Here is a 20064-nt window from a genome sequence, read left to right as displayed (position 1 = left end):
CTAAATAAACAAAGTTAAGAAGTCCAATCAACACACAAATGCTTTTAAAATGTGTTTGAGATATGCATAAGAGAAAAATCAAAAGAAGAAAGCTTTAAAAATTAGGAAGTCACCAAAAAAATGTCTTACGAGATGATCCTGACTCTATTGAAAATGTACCAGAAAAGAGAAAAAAAATTAAGACTATAAACGCGTATGCTTTCTTATATTGAAGAGATAGTTTAAAACCATTAAATAAAAATACCTGATCACTTGACAAATTTTTAAATCCATTCACATCATTAACAGTGGTAGGCTTACTCCTACAAAGGAAGAAATACAGATATCATTAGGAGTACAAAAATGTTGTTCACACACCGTTCACTTACTCTGACCTCACAGAAAAGTCTCAGAGTTATAGTCCACAAAGTCAAAACTATATTCCAAGGAGCTCAAACAAATGGAAATGTGCATATGTATATGTAAGCGCATACACAATGTACGTGTGTGTGTGTATGCATGTAACTCAAAGATTTCTTTTTTCCTTAAGTTTACCAGTTTATTGCTACCAACCATCTCCTCCACCCTCCTCATGCATGCGTGCTCAGTCATACAACCCCAAGGGCTGCAGCCTGCCAGACTCCTCTGTCCATAGACTTTTCCAGGCAAGAATACTGGAGTGGGTTGCCATTTCCTTCTCCAGTCAAAGATTTTTATCAGTCATTCGTACTGACTTAATCAACAAGAAGAGAGGAACAGAAATAAACTGTGAAATGTGGGATGATTGAGTAACTGAGTTTATAAAAACACTTAATGTAAAAACTTCCTTTCAAAAATATATCAATACGTATGTGTGTGTGTGTGTGTGTGTGTGCGCACTCAGTCGTGTCAGACTCTGTGATCCCAGGGACTGTAGCCCGCCAGACTACTCTCTGTCCATGGGATTTTCCAGGCAAGAATACAGGAGTGGGTTGCCATTTCCTTCTCCAGAGGATCTTTCAGACCCGGGGATCGAACCTGTGTCTCTTGTGTCTCCTGCATTGGCAGGCGGGTTCTTTACCAGCCGAGCCACCAGGAAAGTCCATCGATAGATGAGGCTCCATTAAACAAAATACTCCACTACAAGATATACAATCCGGTGAAAGTAGATACAAGCTAAGTAAGTTATCAGTCATCATTAATGCTGCTAAGTGCTTTGGGGGAAAAAAGGTAGAAAAACTGCAGTGTTCAGGCCTAGCTCAAATAATAAAAAATGGGATAAAGAATGATATCTTTTTGAAAAAAGAATTAAAGGAGACGAGAGAGCAAACCATATGGCTGTTTAGTACTGCAAGCAGATGGGAAGCAAGTGCAAAGACCCTGGGGTAGCCACGAGGCCGGTGAGGCGGGATGGAGTGAGGGCGGTTGACTGGCTGATAAAGTGAGAGGCTACCTGTGTTCTTCTGTCATATAATTCCTCCTCCTTAATAAACCAATCCCTAGTCTCCAGGAGTCACACTCCTAAATGCAGCAATATTTAAGAGACTCCAACTATCTAGAGTCTAGATTTAAAAAAGCACCCTAATTTCTAATACTTCCAGATTCGTCAATACGAATGTGAAGAGAATACAGGCAGAGAAGTACACTGGCGTCCTTGCTTTCCCCTCATTACCACACCATGCCGATCTGTCTTGCCACGGTTACGGAGCAGTCTCCCCTAAATGAAGCTCTGTTTTCCCTAAGCCAGACATGACACTAGTAAAGGAAACCTGAATAATGCAACAAAAAATTCATCAGAAAAGCTTCCATGTTCCCAGAGCTACAGTAATGCAGGACAAAAAGGAAAGCTGATCACGACAATGTACACACCATCCCTGGTAAACTTCTACAAGCTTCCTAGCCTCTACTCCACACTTCACCGGCCAGCTGCCATCCCAGACCCAGTTTTGCTAAAGCCATCAGCACCACCCACCACAGGGCATGTGCTCAAGTTCCCCCACATCAACTCATGGTGATACGTTAAACAGTGAGTCACTCACTCTCCCTCCCAACTTCCCGGATGCTCCATAACATGCCTTAATCTTACTGGGCACCTGGAGAAAACCATGCAGCACAATTTCCATCTATGCAAAGTCACTTAATTCCAGGATGAATTTACAATGGTAGACCCAGATTTTAATCTGACTCATTTCTTTCTTATGGAGAAATAGCAGTCAATCAAACTTTCAATCAGGATCAACCATTTAATTCAAGAAATGCCTGGAATTACAGATACAAGGAGATATATTTTATAAGTCTTTAATAAAGAATTAAGATATCCTGAGGCTTAGTTTCATCTTCCTCTAGCGTCACAGTACGCAACATCATAGGATACTTTCATATTCTCATACAAAAGTAATAATATACTTTCAGCTTCACTGAGGATGAAATCAGTTAGTTCTTAGAACATACAAAGTACATTTCTTAATATCATTGATAAAAATTCATACACATTGGACATTACAGTTAGGAACTGGGCTGTGCATTGTACATGTGCATCTCATTTCACTCTTATAAATCATCTACCTTAAAGAAATACTGACATATCCTCATTTATATCTGTGGGATTGAGGCTTTAAGCAACTTGCCCTAAATTCAGTTAGTTGGCAGGAACCCAGGAATGAAACCAGGTCAGAATGTCCACAGCCCAAGCTCTTAGCCACTACCCTGTATGTCTTAGGTGGAAAACAAAAATAAGTTTCAGACTCTTAAGTTAAAAGGTGTTTATTCACACCATAAACAAACGTAAATAAATAACATTATTATCCAGAGCTGTTCACATATATTCCAACTTGGGATTTGTATCATATAAAAAGAAGGGGACGCATTATCTAAGAAAAAAAACAATAAAAGAAAGTCAAGGAAATCAAAATGGCCATTTTTCATCACTGGTTATGTAAGCAATTGACAGCCTAACCTGAAAACTTTAGAATATACACACATATAGAGTAAAGTCATTCAGTCGTGCCCAAGTCTTTGTGACCATGGAATTCTCCAGGCCAGAATACTGGAGTGGGTAGCCCTTCCCTTTTCCAGGGGATCTTCCCAACCCAGGATCAAACCCAGGTCTCCCGCATTGGAGGTGGATTCAACTGAGCTATGAGGGAAGCCCCCACACACACACACATAGGTAGAACCAAATCTATTTCAGAGATATATGCATCATGATTACACAGAAATAGATGCTTAACAAAAACAAACAAAAATAAACAAACAAAAAATCAAATTCCGAAAGAAACAGTCCCATAAGAAATGAGATAACAGTAGTCGGAGGAAAAAAGAAACTTCTTCAGATTCTGCTGTAGTTTAGAAACACCATAATACCTCACTAAGTGAGGCAACTCCATACAAAAACGTTTACTGAACTGTTTCCTTGTATGGCACTACAAAGGTACTTTAGGACAAAGTCACTCTTACTTGCAACTGTCATCCTCTGAATCTGATATTTCACTGTTGTCTTCATCCGCTACTTCAGAGCTATCTAGGCCCATCAAGATTTTACTGACGTCAGTTTTAAATACCTTCTCGTACAGCAATTCATAAAGCAGAGCTGCAGTTAACAACAAAGAGATGTTACACAGCATTAATTTTATGTTCTAATATAAAACTGAGATGCCCAGGCTTCTAAAACCTTAACTAAATACCTTGTAACACCTTATGACCAATAACACAATTTAATCAGAAAATCACCTAGAGAGCAACTAGATGTCTGTCTTTGCAGTTAGTTAGTTCAAAATTATCACTGCCTGTTGTCTGCATGATACTGAGGCAGACACAAGACGGTGAGAGATGGGGTCTCTTGGGGACTCGTTTGAGGGGTAGACACCTCTGTGATGGACTCTCAGTGCACTTGTTTTGATAAGGTTTGCTGTAATTAAAACAAATGAGAGTCCTGAACTCCATGCAGAGGTTCTGAGCATTTGGCAATATATTTGTCTGTTTTCTGGAGTGTGGGTTTGTTTTTATTTTCCTCTTTTTGTAAAGCAGAAACATTGTCTCAATATGCTTCAGTGGTTGCTGAGAATACATTTTACAATGGTTTCTTTTTAGTCCCTTGTGAAAAGGTATCTTCTTTCTAGCAAACTTAGTGTTGCTTCAGTTTTCCATCCAGGCCTCTCCGGGATGGGCAGGTTGTGAGACCTGCCTAGTTCTCAGCTTCTCCCTGTGAACAGCTGGAATAAGAGCACTTCACTGGGCCGGGATTACATATGAAAGCAGTATGGACAGGCTGGCACAGTGCGTACAACCACAGTGAAGTCACTGCTCACTGTGCGTGCTGAATTTTATCAGCCTTGTCGCACAACTGTGATACCTTTTTGTACTACTGTTAGCTTTCAATACATCAATATATTAAATATAAGTAATATAAAATTATAAATTGATCTGTTTTGAGATGTGAAGTTTGGCTGTCTGCATCCTGGGCTATGCTCTCTGCCTCTCCCAGTCAAGCAAAAGCTGGACATTCCAGCTTTGAAAAGGCAGGCGTCATGCACTGTCTTTACTGGGCTTTACTGGGCCCCTTAGCTAAAGAACAGGGGGAAAGGCTGTCATATGCCCAGCACAGGGCTTCATATGAGTCACGTGCACTTTGTCAGAACAGATGATAAAGAAGGGAGGAAGGTGCTGCCACAGTAGTAATTTCCAACTGGGAGAGGTGAAGAGGTTTTCATCCTCCCAAGAAACACCTGGCAAAGTCTGGAGACATCTGTGGTTGTCACATGGGAAGGAGAGAGCTCTGCTGGCATGTCAGAAGGTCAGTCACTTAGTTGTGCCCAACTCTGCGACTTCGCAGACTCCCCTTCCATGGAATTCTCTAGGCAAGAATACTGGAGTGTGTTGCCATTCCCTTCTCTAGGGGATCTTCCTCACCCAGGGACCAAACTCAGGTCTCTGGCACTGCAGGCAGATTCTTTACCATTTGAGCCACCAGGGAAGCCCCACTACTGGCATCATAGATGCTAAACATTCTACAATGCACACAACAACCCCCAAAACAAAGAATTATGTGCCCTATACATTAATAGTAACAAGGTCACGAAACCCTGGTCAACTGACAAATACAATCAAATACTGATTTCCTCAATCATTGAGATTTTCAAGCTAAGCACTAAAAGCTTTAAAAACATACAAATCTTTATTAATGATACTAATTACCACAGGAAAATATAACTTTGTATTTACAAGCCAAACTCTAATCTGCTAACACCTTTTTCCTATTGAAACAAGTTTTTATTAGAGTATTAAGATTTCTGGTCACCTAAAGTTCTCAGAAATATATTTTAACACAACAAAACAGTGTATCTGCCCTGAGTTGTTTGCTCAAGACCATAAAGCTTAGGAAGAAAATTTCTAAACCAACACAAGGGCGATACTTACACTGACACATAGCAGAGGTCTCTTTATACGTTATGGGGTAGACAATATCATAATGGTTTCCATTTGAAAAACACAGTAATACCTGAAAGGGAAAAACAGAATACATCTTTCAGCCCTTCACATACAACATTTACACAGCTACTTGTATCTCTAATATCTCTCAGTCACTAGTAAATAAATTTCCAGGTAAAATGTTTTAGAAGTAACCTAAAGCTGTAATGTGGTCACGGTACATCCATATGTTGAAATGTTACAAAGTCAATGAATCAGAAATTCCTAATGACTTGGGGAAACACTTACTGCGTCCCAAAAATCACACACAATCTGTAAGAACAAATGATCTCAACTACTGAAGGAGAAGGGTTAGAAGACCGTACGATGCTTACCTCTAAGGAGCAGGATCAAAAGTACACTTTTTTCTGCTTTACAGCTTTACGTACCTTCTAAATAATCGATCACTTATACAAAGAGCAACGCACACTGACTTTGCTGAGACTACATCATATTCCAAAAATTACACTGTAAAGGCCAAAGCCAGGCACCTCGGACACCCACAAGTTCTTACAAAGGCATATTTACCTCAGTTCCCTCCCCCTGCCACCATAAACGTGGTGACGAGACACTTCAACTTGGCCTGGATAGCCCAATGCAGATCCTGAAAACAGAATTCTCTAGTAATGAATCATGGTGCTTCCCCCTGCTTTGTAGGCTTTACATCATTTTTCAGTTGTTTCTGCTTTGTGACTAGATAATAACACCTTAGCCAGTAAACTACCTCTGTAATGGGAAATATATCAGTTAAGTGTTTCTGGATGCAACAGTAGAACCTATTTTCACAAGTTATTTTTCTATCTAATGCATATATTGCTATAAAACAGTAATAGTCTAGTTAATCACATACACTGGCATCTCAATTATTTTTCTCTAATAAAATGTCATGATAGAGTTCAACATTTGTGTGCAAAAACAAATACAAAATAATAAAACTTGTGAATGATTAATAAGAACTTAAACTCAAAAAGTCACTTAAAAACTATAGCTCAGGCAGTCAAGATGGCAAGTGAGTGGTTCCTTTACTTAAATCCTTTAGAAAAACTTAGAACAATCCTTACCTTTTCAGGAAAATTATTTTCAGTTACTTGTGAAGGAGAAACATTTGGTTTCTGGTAAATTATAAAATCTTTCCTGAAAATAACATTTAGAAATTACTTCTGGTGAAACACACTTCACAAACGGAGATTTACTCGTTCATTCCTTCACTCACGCAAGAGTCAAGCACACCAAGCAACATTCGAGGCCCTGGAGAAAGAGCCGTAAACCAAAGGCAGTCACGGGTAACTACGCTGTGACATACTTAAGTAAAAAGTATCCTTTTAAAAACAAGCAAAATTTTAAATATAATTTTATATACAACTTCAGATATAATTCTAAAAGTAGACCTCAAAACCACAGAAATCATGGAGATAAAATTTATAAAGACATTTTTAAAAGGCAAAATAAAGCATTCACCTGATCTGCTAACAGACAAAAAGTTGTAAAACTGACAATCTGGTGCTTTGCCTTTGTTCTAGCCACTCAATGCTACCAGCCTCGAGAAAGTAGGAAATCATTTCTCGAGAAGGCTTGTAAGTGATTCTGCTATTTTAACAACTCCGTTACCATGGAACATGCTAATTTCCCACTGGCTTTATTTTTGTTTATCTATGTTATTACAGGGCTTACCTGTACATAAGAGAAAGGGCACTTATTTCCACTTGGCCAACCCATTCCTGTATTGAAGAAAAAAAGTTGGCCCGTAAGTGTCTACTTTTTACGATACCTTAATACACATCTTTATATGATACACCCAATTAGCTAGAGGAGCTCATTAATATTTTTTTAATTTAATTTCAGGATAATTGCTTTACAATATTGTATTGCTTTCTGCCATGTGTCAACATGAATCAATCACAGGTATATTTATGTCCCCTCCCTCTTGAAACTCCCTCCCACCTCCCACCCCAGCCCGCTCTTCTAAGTTGTCACAGAGCTCCAGTTTGAGCTCCCTGCATCACACAGCAAATTCCCACTGGCTATCTATTTTACATACAGTAATATATATATATGCTTCCACTCTACTCTCTCAATTCTTCCCAACCTTTCTTTTCCCCTCTGTGGCCACAAATCTTTCGTCTATGTCTGCATCTCCACTGCTGCCCTGCAAACAGGTTCATCAGTACCATTTTTCTAGACTGCATATATATGTGTTAATATATGGTATTTGTTTCTCTCTTTCTGACTTACTTGGCTCTACGTTCATCCCGGAACTGACTCAAATGCATTCTCTTTAACGGCCTGAAGAGCTCATTATTAGCAGTACTGAGAATACTATAAAAATATTTTTATAAAACGGGCTAAAATGTGCACTAAAAAGTAGCCCAAGTCTTGGTAACAAATGTCTTCAGTAACAGGGCTGGAATAAGAACTCCTACTGACGCGGCAGGGTGACAGAGTAGTGTCTCTAAGCTGAGAACTTGCAGAAGGCAAAGGCTCCAGCTGAGGGCTCAGCACAGAGCCCAGCACACAGTATGTGCTCAGGAAAGAGGACATTGCCTAGAAGCAGAGCTCAAGGGTCAGAAAGGGTGAGAAAGGGCAGGTCTGCTCTCTTCAGAATCATCGAAGGTACAAGGAAAGCAGTGTACCAGGATCATTTTAACATGTGGTAGAAGTTTTAGTACTAAAGGAGTCACTTTAAGTCCTTAAGCTTTTCAGAAGGAAATGGCCAGTATACATCAAAAATTTAAATACTCTTTAATTTAACCTAGCAATTCAACTTCTATAAAACCATCCTAAAGAAATATTTCGTATGTCCACAAAAGTGTATATAAACAAGGATGGCCACTATAGCTATCTGTAATAATGTAAAAAAAATATTTTAAAGATAGCCCCAAGATTCCACTAATAGGTAAGGAATAATTAAATAATTTATCATTCACCCAAACTATGTATGGAAATATCATGCAATCACCAAAAAAATGAGCTATACTCCTATGAAATGACCTGGAAAGATCACTCAGACTATTAAGTGGAAAAAGTCAGTAAAATAATCCTATTGTGCAAAACAAATATATACAGACACATACACAAAGAAAGAGAACTAGAAGGATACATCCTAAATTGACAGTGGAAACAGGAATTTAAAGATGAGGGGGAAAGTAAGGATTTTCACTCTCCATTCTGTAATAAATCTTTGACCATGAGGACGTATTCCTAAACTATCTGTGAAATTAGTGAAGACTTAACACCAAGAGTTACTGAAAATAAGAACTATAGTGAATGAATGCTGCCACTTTCACCTTCAAAGCAGAGACTTGAGATAAGGAGAGGACTTTGGATGATGGTTTGAAATCCTCTCAGAAAAGGATCCTCTTTCCCCACAGAATTTGCACTTCAATAAATCTTAAAAATTGGCTCTGTTTTTCAAAATGAAATACGTGCCATACATTAAAATAGATTTATTAAAATAGGCCCCTGTCTAACAATCACAGCCTCTCATAAACTCCACAAGCAATACCTTCTGGTATAGAGGAAATCCCTCCCTGGAACCATCTGCTGAGAGAACATAAACCCAAGCTATTCCATTGTGTGCGGAGTGCACCGCATCACTTCGTGTCAACAAGACACTGCATCTCAAATCAGGCACCATTCTGTAAGTATTTAGTCTTCAGAATAAATTCTGTTGTAGTCTGGTTAAGCAGACAATGGCCATGACATCTTGCCTTCTCTAACGATTTTTTTTTTAATTCATGTTCTATCATTGTCTTCTACCTGAACGCTCTAATTTTACTTACTCAACACTCTATGTTTAGTCTACTTTCTCATTGTGGGTAAGAGCACAGCATTTCTACAAAATCTATTTTTAATATTGTAAAGAACCATACTGTTTCAAAAACACTAATTTAAATGTTCTCAGATAGTCATCAAAAGCAAACTTTCGTTCCTCAAAAGACACTATTAAGAACACTAAAAGACAAGATACAAATAGGAAGAAAGTACTGGAAAATATATATCCAATACAGAACTTATTATATTCGGTATAAAATACTCTTACAAATCAACAAAAAATAATAAAGGACAGAATCTATGAGCAAGACATTTCACCAAGAAAGATATACAGATGGCAAATAAGCACATGAAAAGATTCTCAACATTACTAGAGAAATGCAAGCTAAGATCACAACAAGACACCACCACACAGCCACTAACACAGCTACAATTTTAAAAGGCTGATGATCCTGAGTGTAGCTGAAGATGCAGAGCAGCTGGAATTCTCACTTACCGCTAATGACAAAGCAAAGCGGCACAGCCACTTTGGAAAGCACATTAGCAATTTCTCATTAAGTTAAACATGCATTTACCATATGACCCAGGAATTCCACTCTCAATAATATTAACAATATTAATTAAGAGAAAAGAAAACGTATGTCCATAGAAAGACTTGCAACCAAATACTCTTAGCAGCTTTAATAACAGCCGTAAACTGGGAAGAAATCATACATCCATCAACTTGTATATTGCTAAAACAAGTTGCAGTACATCCATACAATGAATGGCCATTCAGCAATAAAAATGAACTATCACGCAAAAGACAACACTGATGAATCTCAAAACGCTTCCATTATGCTAACTGAAAGCAGCCAGACACCTAAGACTACAAACTATACCATTCTATTTGTTCGAGTCTCAAAAAGGCAAAACTTCGCACATGGGTGGGGGTAAGGGGAGTAGAGATTACTGGCCAAAAGGTCTGAGAGTTTCTGGACAACGGAAATGCCCTGTGTGGGGTCTGTAGTGGGGCTCACCCAGCTGGATGCATCTGTCAGATTCCATCAACTATAAACTTAAAACATCTATCATATGCCAATTTTACCTCCATAAAGCTGACAAAAATATATTCTTTTTGAGGCATTTTTCAAAATGCTCCACTGATATTTTTAAGGAAAAAAGGAGAAAGTTCTCGTTCTCTGAGAACCGGGTGAGGCAATGGAGCTTATCAATTGACTACATTTCTCTTTTCCTTTCACACATTTCCTGTATCAGGGAGAAAGAGAAGCACACACAGAAATATTTATTGCTAATAAGAACAAACACCTGTTCTGTTTAGAAGGTACCTACAACATCTGGAGAAGGCCTTCCCAGACTGGGGAGAGGAGTGTCCTGGGAATAACACATCTGGCTGGCCAGCACCCTGGGAAGGAGACACCTGTTTCCAGGTGCTCAAAACTGCAGCAACCTGCCCCCCTCTCCCCTGCAGATCCCCAAATCAATCTCAATTCCGTTCACACTGCCTCACGTCTCTCCCTGCCCCCTTCTCTCCTCATCCCTTCTCCCAAAGAGAAGGGACGTCTCTTCTATCCTTTCTCAGACCCTCAGCCCAAGAGCCTGAACTGCTCAAAAAGATTACCATAAAACGATACTGTGGGGTTTTTTCTGACCAAAAATTAATAAATGGGTCTTTGTCATTCCCTTCATCTTCTACAAAGGAAATAAAAATCACCAGTAACAACTAGAGAGAACTGTTAACATTCTGGTGTTTAATCTTTTCTCTCTGTGACACAGGCTTCCCAGGTGGCACAGCAGTAAAGAATCCACCTGCCAATGCAGGAGACTCAGGTTCAATCCCCGGGTCAAGAATATCCCCTAGAGAGGAGAATGGCACCCAACTCCAGCGTTCTTGACTGGGAAATCCCACGGACAGAGGACACTAGCAGGCTTACAGCCCACATGGTCACAAACAGTCAGATGATGACTGAAGTGATGGAACAGCAGCAGCAACTGTAGCATCATACCTACACTTCTTGGGACACATGTGCCTTCTCACTGGCACTAGATACTCCTCCCTACTGCAGGGACACCCCTGAGAACAGCATCCACAGCCCAGCGAATCCTGCATCCCTGGGGCCTGGCCGTTCTTAGTCCACAACAAGCACTCAAATTAGACGCAGGGAATCGAAGAGCCCCCACACAATGCTCAAACACCTCACTCTTGTTAGTATACCCTTTCCTCCCTGTGTGGCTCCTCTTGGCGTGTCTTTGTTGTCGTTTTAAATCTAACAGTGATCATATTATCTCGGGGGATGAGGGAACATTCTACATGGCATTCCGTTAACATTTGGGTTTTTACACAAAGAGCTTTAGTTTTCTAATGCTCTAATGCAGGAGAGGAGAAAATAACAAACAGAAAAATTCTTCTAAATTCAGAGTGACTGAGAAAGTGCTGGCAGTGGGAGTCGGTGGGGAAGGGCTGTCCTTCAACCCTTAACAGTCTCTTGCTACTTCTCACGCAGACCATATTGAGGGGAATGGATGGAACCTGTCTTGTCAGCTGCCTAGTAAGGAAGTGATCGAATACCGCCCTGTCCACCAAGCCCGATACACACACCAGCACCTCACTCTGGAAATCCTCGGCAGTGTTATTTTAGGTCTTTTATACTACATTCACGAGTCGTCATGACGGATAAAGAAAGCATAGACTCTGTGCTGAGCAAGGCAACGCTCATGGCACAGGGCACAGCACCGGCTGTCTTCCAATTACACGTGCAGCTAAGACAGGGCCACGTATAAGGAAACTCCTCCACACACTGTAACGCTAATCTCACACTGTAATGAGTCTGGAACATATTATTTAATATATTAAAAAAAATAGAAACATATTACAAGATTACTACATACCTGTGGATTTTCCAAACGTTTTAAATATTCTTCAAATGACCCTTCTATAAACTGCAAAAAGGGAAAAAGGCCTATTAGAAATCCATCAAAAGTTAATTTCTTCACTGTGAATTACTGAATTTTTACACAGACCTTGGATACAACACTAATAGTAATATATATACACACACACACACAGAAAAAATCTAATTATGAAAATATGTACAAAATATTAAGAAAACATCATAAAGATACACCAGAATTTAAAGAAGGAAATACTGTCAGGAACCACTTCCTGGACAGGATCTGGAGGGGCACTGGGACAGCACCCTGTGAGGCAGCGGCAGTGGAGAGGAATCACCTGCACAGCAAGATCGGGGCCGCTTCGTGGGGTGAGCACACCTGCCTGCGCCAGGAGCACAGGCAGGACCATTGGACCAAGGGAGGAGGCAGTGCAAGGTCACGGCAGGTGACCTCAACAGAGAATGTACATGATTAAAGCAGCACTTAAAGATAACTGGGTAATGGCCAATGCTTAGAAGAGAGCTAAAGACAGAGGCAAGAGCTAAGAAATATTAGTTTCCTAATAGATTTGAATATTCATTGTCTCTTAGATCAATTATACTAAAAACAAAGACAAGAACTAATAATGCTGAAGATATTTTGAAGAATCAACAACATTTTTCTAATCCAGCTTGTCTCATTATTTTAACAAGAAAACAAAAAAATCTGATTTGATTCAAGCTATATGATTACATTTTTTGCTTTTCTCATAGCAACTGCACTAATTTAACTGAGAAAGCTCTAAAAGACATTCATCTGAAATATCAATTTCAATTTTATTTCAATTAAAGCCTCGGTTAATTTAGCAAAGTGATATACTTAAAAACTTTAAAATACACTGCTTGGTCTATAAAGATCTTTTACATGTCCTTTTTTTTAAGACAGAGATTAATTCTTTTACAGATGATATACTCTAATTTCCTAAATTATCCTAAGTTTAAATGCATACTTGCACTAAAACAGCCACATATTTGAAATATTCCACCAACCAGAGGCTACTGTTCTCTATTATATTTAGAATTAAAAAAAATAAAACAACCCCACAGAACCATTCAAAGTTGCAAGAAACTTAAGCTGTGGTCTGACACAAGCCTGCATCCAACTGATTCTTCTTAATAATCAGAAAGTACTTACCTAGGCCCTGAGTAAACATTCTCAACAAAAAGGCACACCCCTCTACCCTAGACAGTCTTTTCCAATTCTGGTCAATAGAAACTGGTAGAGGTATTCATTGAAAAGAAAGTGAAACTTTCCCCCTCAGAACTTTCAACCTCTGATCATACCGCCTAAGACTGTAAGAGCTCAATAAATACATGCAAAGCACTTAAAACAATGCCTGGTTCAACAAATGCTGGCAATTTCCACTACTGTCAACAGAGCTTTACCCTCTGGAGCCAATATTAACTAATTCACTTGTAGTTTCTTCAAACAGTTAAAGACTACCTCTCTACCCTACCTTCCTCTCCGCCATAATACTCTCGTATCTAGCCTCCACATTACCAGCGTTTTAAAATAAGACAAGTTTTCAAATCTTCTGATCAAGCAGGTAACTCTCCTTCCTGGAATATATTACTGTTCATCTTAAAACATGGCATCCAGAAAAATGTCACCAGTAATAAAATTTTGCTTAAAAATAGGAATTCCAACCCAAGAGCATCTCTAAACACTATTTACCTTAGAATAAGTCTTAGAATTGAGTTATGTGCAAAGTGTCAATGTTCTTTTGGCAGTCAACGAGAAGAAAATACCACTAAAGATTGTCAGATGATAATTCTACGTCATAAAACCAATAACCAGTAAATCTTACAAGGCTTTCAATGTAAAGTGAAAATAGGTCACTGTGGCATCTATTTCACAGCCTACTACATACTACTAAGAAAATTACAGTCAGTTGATAAGATATCCTGTTAAGTACTAATTAACTATACTACATTCTATTAACTAGTAATCATTATTTATATAATTACAATGTTCTGATATGTGGTTCATTATGATGAACCCTGTAAATTAAAAATCTATAAATACCTCCTGATAAAATCAGAGGCTCAGCATTAGCTATGCTCAGTATATTTCTTATACTCCAAGGTCTGCAATTTTTTACAGTTCACAGGGAGTCACCAATCACGGAAACCTGTTAGCCTCCCTGATCACGTCAGACAAGGCTCACTAGTAACATGCTCAGGTCCCGCCCAAGTCACCCTTCCAGCCTTCACAGCTCTGTGATCCATCTGTCACAGAAGCTTTCTAAATGTCTGAATAAATGAACACTGCAAGATGGCCCCTAAAAAAAAAAATCACAGCTGACTGTGGATTTGAATTTGAATTCAAAAAAGCCGTTCATTTTTATAAGGTTTATCTTCATAACCTGCAATCAGATCCAACCTGTGAAATTCCCACTAGACCACTCGAACGGCTATCATGTACCTATGAGTCAAGGCACCATTACACGTTTAAAACTATCGATCACCTCTTCAAACTTCTCTCGGTTCTCCCGAAGGTAATGAATGCAGGCCATCCTGACTTCGACATGGCGAGACTGGGAGTGCAGCACCTGTGGAAGAAACAGCAGCACACTCTCAAGCCCTCTGTCAGAAGGAGCTCTGAAGCTGACCGAGCACCTTCCTTCAGACCCAACGTGACCTCACCACCAACAGGTGTCAAGTCTCCTCACTGCCCTTCCTGTCATGTCTAACTCTGCATTCACTCTCTCACCTCTCCCACCAACCTGAGAGCTGACACACCACACACCAACAACTGTACTTCTTAAGCCAGATGTCACTCGATGGACAGCTTCTTACCATTTCTCCTTTAGGTCACTGAGACCATGCCTTTGGGGAAATTTTTGTAAACTTACACTTTCCTCTCCTGGCCACCCCTCTACTATTACTTTGCCCGTCACAAAGCAGAGCTGACAGAATCCCTGCTACGCAGCGCTCAGCTTCATCCTCGGCTTGTTGGAAAAGAGAACGAAGAGGTGACTTCAACAAAAAAATAAGTCTTTGAGGCTTTCTGCCCGTAATAGAGAAATTGCTTTTTCCCAGTAACTTTGAATTACTTGTCTTATGTAAAAATGTAAATCCACCGTGGTTTAAGAAAAAATTAAGGCACTCATTCTTAAATCCTTAGCTGTCAGGCTTACACGATTCTGGAAAGAACATCCAGGGAGCAGCACACAGGATGCAATCGTGTCTCTGTGTGTTATCATCCCAATGGCTTGCAAACGAGCTCTTCTGCCCCAAATCTTAAAGCACCACCTGAAATAAGCCATACTACGAAGATGATCCACACCCTCTCACTTTGCAGCCTCTGCTGTCTTCTGTTAAACAACTAGTTCAACCAAAGAATAACTTACTGGCATTTTGCCTTTTAATAAAAGTCTAAAGCTTTGGTTTGAAATCCTTTGGCCAGTCTCTAATACTTTACCATGCTAAAAAAAAAAAAGAGAGAGATTAAAATTATTTTCTACTACTAGGTGTCTCAAACGAAGGTGTTCCTGCTACCCTACAAGGTCAAGGTAGAAGGGAAAAAAACTGACATTTAAAATAACATCTCAAAACCACTACCCAGGGCTCTTGAGAATTTCTATTACTATAAAGTAGCTTTAAGAGCTACAGTTTCAACTGAGTGAGCCTCCCTCATGTTCAGGGTGAGCAGAGAATTCAGGAAAAGGGAAGCTCTGGTTGCACCTGTTACAGGTCTCTCTGGATAACAGCCAAGCTCATTTATACCCATGGAACCAAGAGGCACAGCTGCCTGGAGAGCTAGCAGGTCCCTTTACATTCAATTCAGATACTCTGCCGATGCACTAACTGAGGTGAGCAACGCGCTGGACTTCAGCATCCTAGCTGGCTTTCCGCTTAACAAGCATGCGAACACTGCTGCCTTTAGAAACTACAAAAAAGCATCCATCCTTACATACTCTAAGCCTCCAGAACCGGAAGGACTATTCAAATGCAAAAATCACCACCACGTAATTTTTTTGCCCATTCAACAGATGACATTTAGTAACACTTCCTACACAGAAGCTACGCTAGACGCTATTATGAATCAACAAATTCGTCTGAGTAAACCAGTGTCATCCGATAGGGCATTTCTGCCATTAGCAGAATGAAGCTAGTCTTATAGCCATTTACCTAGCAACAGGTGGCAGACATAAGTGAATAAAGCTTATGATTTTACATCAAACACAATGACAGGCATGTTTTTTCTCCTTTAACAAACATTTCATTAGCACATGAAATCTGAACCTGCTACTCAGAAGCAAAATTCTCAGTGCGAGGTGCCCAGGGTGCTAGGGCTTTATAGAGCAAAGGAATGTTAAGAGAAAGGAGGCTAAACCACAACTGTTGAAAAGCAAGTTCAAGGGCACTCAGGAAGAATTCAAATGGTATGACAAATATCTTTGCAAATTATTATATACATGAAAATAACCTAGAAATAGGAGGCTTTCCAATCTTAGGGCAGACAGAGATAATAAACAAAGAGAAAGGCTGAGACACTCTGCTTCACCAAGCCCTCTAAGAGGGCCCTATTTTTAGCTCCAGGGCCACAGAGCTGATTCAGGTCAGGCCTCCTGCAGGCCCCAGGCCAGAACCGTAAAAAGGGAAGGGGTTATTTAAATCAGGTAATTTGGAGGGGAAGACTCTGGCTAAATCAAGTCTCTCCCCCTGCATTTCCCCCACCAAAGGCTGCCATTTAGATCACTACTGTGACTCCCTAGTAGAAATGGTAGTTATTTTAATATTACTGGAGAAATTGTTGGCAAAAAGTAAATCCTTTGTGCACACTGTTAAAGGGCAGCCTGAGGATGCCGTTACTTCCCTCCCCACCACCAACACACACGCCACCTTTGGCCATGAAGACTACACCTGTGGGCCATGTCTATCGAAGAACAGAGTTTGCCCCAAGAGTCACCGTAGCAAACTTCCTAAAGGCTCAGTATACTAAAAGTCAGCCTCCCATAAATGGAAGGGACATTCCCTCATGCCTAATTAAAATCCCATCACAGTGAGATATAATAAAATGCATTAGCTACTGTTAGCAATGAGCTCTTAGTGTAACCAGCTAGCTACTGTTCATTTCTACTTAAAAAGAGTCTATACAATTGAGTTTGCCAATTATCTATGGCATGTAGTTCTGAACCAGCCCCACCTTTCTGCTTCAATATAAACTATGATGTGGATAATCCAACTCCAAACAAGCACCATACTTCTCTTATTTCTATTTGCTTCCACCTCTTTCCTTACCAAACTCTTGCGAGAGCCAATAATATGTTTCAATAGGGATTTAATTCATTTCCACATCTTCCCTCTGCTTCTGGAGGTGATGAGGAGACTCAGGAGGACGAAGCAGGACAGATGGTGATCCAGAAAACTCACGAATGGGACAGACTGTTTACCTACTAATAGTAAAGACTGGGATCTGTTTGTGTGAACATCTCCCGCAACATTAGAACATCTTAAAAAATTCTAAAAATAAGAGAAATCGATTGAACTGAAAAAGACACAGCTCAGTTTGGGAAGCTTTGCGAAGAATGTTTGAATGACAATGCCAGCCACAAAATGCAAAGGTTTGGACCAACTACATCAATTTCTTGTTTCAAAAAAAAAAGATCTTATGCTACTGGAGTGAAAACGAGGGCCTTTGGAAAATAAGTGGCTAGCCTTTGGACTTTGAAAAAAACAAGAATATACTGGTCTATAGATGTTTAGGCAAACATTTACTCACAAAAAGAAATTCCGAAAGCTACTTAGCATTAAAAAAGGTGAGAGAAAGAGAAACAGAAAAACTCCAAAGGCGGGCAGAAGAGGGAAGGGGTAGATCTTAGGCCAAAGGAAAGCAAACTGTGAACGAGAGGAAATACACACCAGGACAGTAATGTGAAACTTATGTCCAACTAATTCAACAGCTATTTTTCAACACAGGATGGGTCTCGGTGGCTGCACACCTACCAACTTCAGTGTTACATAATAGGGAATAAGCTCTCTTACCAAAAAAATAAATCAGAAACATTCTCCCAAGAACCGTAAGGGGGAAGAATTCGGCCAGGGACCTGAAGGACCCCAGACACTGTCTTCCTTCCCACTACTAACTTTAAAACACTAAGTCAATTTTTATTTTTCAGTTCACCTACACTGCCTTGCAGAGCTTAAAAGGTGGAATCTACTCAAAGACAATTCTGTGCAAACATTCTACATTTTCTAAAGTCTAGTTTTCCCAAACTGCACATTTCCCCCACTCCTGACTCAAGCGGACATCCGCGGGCTTGGCTACCCCACGTTCCAAAGTCCAGGAACAGGGGGGAAAAAAAACGATCCCACGAGTGGAGTCTGGCGCACCACCTCCTCTAGTAAACATTCTGCTTACTGGTGTGAACGCTGTGCTTGTAGAGCCAAAAGGGGAGGCGAAAACCAGCATTTCGCCAAGTTCCCACCCCTCCGGCAAGGGTGCAGACTCTCCGGCAGGCCTCACGGGCTAGCATCAACTCATTACCTCTTCGCCAGGAGGGACGACACCCAGATCATTTACAGGTTTTTAGGTTTCGGTTCGGAGCTCCCAGTCGCAGGGCAGCGTCCGGTTCCGGGGCGACAATGGGCCGCTGTGACGCCTGCGGGGCCACGCGCAGCGCGCCCGCCGCCTCCCACCCGGCCCCCCGCCGATCGCCCGCGCCGGCCCCCGCCGCGTTACCTGCTCCGCCACGGCTCGGAACAAGCACGACCCGTCCTTGGCGACCAGCTTCCGATACAAGCCCAGGGTGCGCAGATAGGCGTCCATGGGCGTCGCGTCCTCGCGGGGCGCCGCGCCGCCCCGGTCGCCGCCGTCGGGGGCGCCGACGGCCGCCTCCATGTTGCCGGTCGCGCAGCAGGCCCGGCGCGACGCGGGCTAGCCCCACATGGCCGCGCCGCCGGCTCCGGGGCGCCCCGGCCGGGGGCGGGCAGCGGCTGGGGCTCGCGCTGGGCGGGCGGCGGCAGGCGGCGGCGGCGGCCCGAGGCGGCGGCCCGCGCGCATGGGGAGCCCTGCCTAGTGCATGGCCGGGCGCACGCGGCCGCCTCCCGCGGGGCCACGCGCCCGGGCGAACCGAGGCGGGGAATTCACCAAAACCCGCGAGCGAGCAGGCACTCGCCGCGGGCCTCGCCGCCCGGCTCGGCCACCGGGGCCCGGGGGTCCCGCGGGTCCCACCCCTCCACACACACACACGTTTCCGCGGCAGACGCGGCGGCGGCGAGGCAACCCCCGCAACCCGAGCGCGCCGGTCCGGGCTCCTGGTGAAAGCGCGGCCTGCGGGCCCCGCACCGGGAGCCGAAGCAGCCGAGGGAGAAAGGCGCGGCCTGACCGTCTCCCCGCCTCGCAGGAGGGCGCCGGAGGGGCGGGCAGTGGGCGGGGGCGCCCGGCGGGAGGGCAGCACCCTCGCAGCCCAGAATGTGTTTTCGCTTTCGGCCCCGACCGCGGAGAGGACGGCGGGAGCTGTAGTTTGGGCCGCGGCAGGAAGTCGGCCTGCGGCGGGCGGGGACGCGCGGCCGGCCTACCCGGCGGGGGGAGGCGCCCGGGAGGCGCGCGGACTACAAGTCCCTACAGCGCCGCCGCCCGGAGCCGGCTTCACGCTCCCCGGGCACCGCGCGTCCTCCGGCAGGCCGCGGGCCTCCGCCTGCAGACGCGCGCACACCTGCGCGCGCCGCCCCGGCCGGCCGCCCTCTGCGCCGCGGGCTTGCGGGAGGTGCGCGCGCCCCGCGTGCGTGGAGTTGCCAGGGACACGGAGGCCGCTGGGCCGGCCCTTTGTGTATTTCCAAACAGAGGGCGCACCTGTCCGCTCCCCTCCCCCCGGCCTCTTCCCCTGACGTTTCCATGGAGGTAGCTTTAACGGCTTAAGCAGAAAATAGACCGAATTGGCGAAGCCTCCTGGAACTCGCTTCGTGCGGGGCGATATAGAGTGCCCATAAA

At 42.6% G+C, this 20064-nt stretch overlaps 1 protein-coding gene across 2 annotated transcripts in view; it reads right to left on the bottom strand.

The window, feature by feature from the left end:
* The window catches only part of OTUD4 (OTU deubiquitinase 4), a 42622-nt gene extending 23511 nt beyond the window's left edge, over positions 1-19111 (bottom strand). The window contains exons 1-8 of one of the 2 annotated variants that reach the window (XM_055405725.2): positions 18814-19111; positions 14594-14677; positions 12085-12135; positions 7096-7142; positions 6486-6558; positions 5374-5455; positions 3415-3547; positions 245-302 (exon numbers count right to left, since the gene is read on the bottom strand). In XM_055405725.2, the coding sequence (XP_055261700.2) occupies positions 245-302; positions 3415-3547; positions 5374-5455; positions 6486-6558; positions 7096-7142; positions 12085-12135; positions 14594-14677; positions 18814-18972 (687 nt within the window). In that variant the 5' untranslated portion in view covers positions 18973-19111. Of the gene's footprint in view, positions 1-244; positions 303-3410; positions 3548-5373; positions 5456-6485; positions 6559-7095; positions 7143-12084; positions 12136-14593; positions 14678-18813 lie in introns of those variants that run through there. The other variant, XM_088827999.1, reaches the window with a different exon arrangement.
* Between the last annotated feature and the right edge of the window lie 953 nt (positions 19112-20064).

The sequence above is a fragment of the Moschus berezovskii genome, chromosome 19 (genome assembly GCF_049115385.1).
Source record: "Moschus berezovskii isolate FMDL1 chromosome 19, NW_MosBer_1.0, whole genome shotgun sequence".
Classification (NCBI taxonomy): domain Eukaryota; kingdom Metazoa; phylum Chordata; class Mammalia; order Artiodactyla; family Moschidae; genus Moschus; species Moschus berezovskii.
Note: the sequence above shows the minus strand (reverse complement) of the source record. Positions and strands in the feature narration are given on the sequence as shown.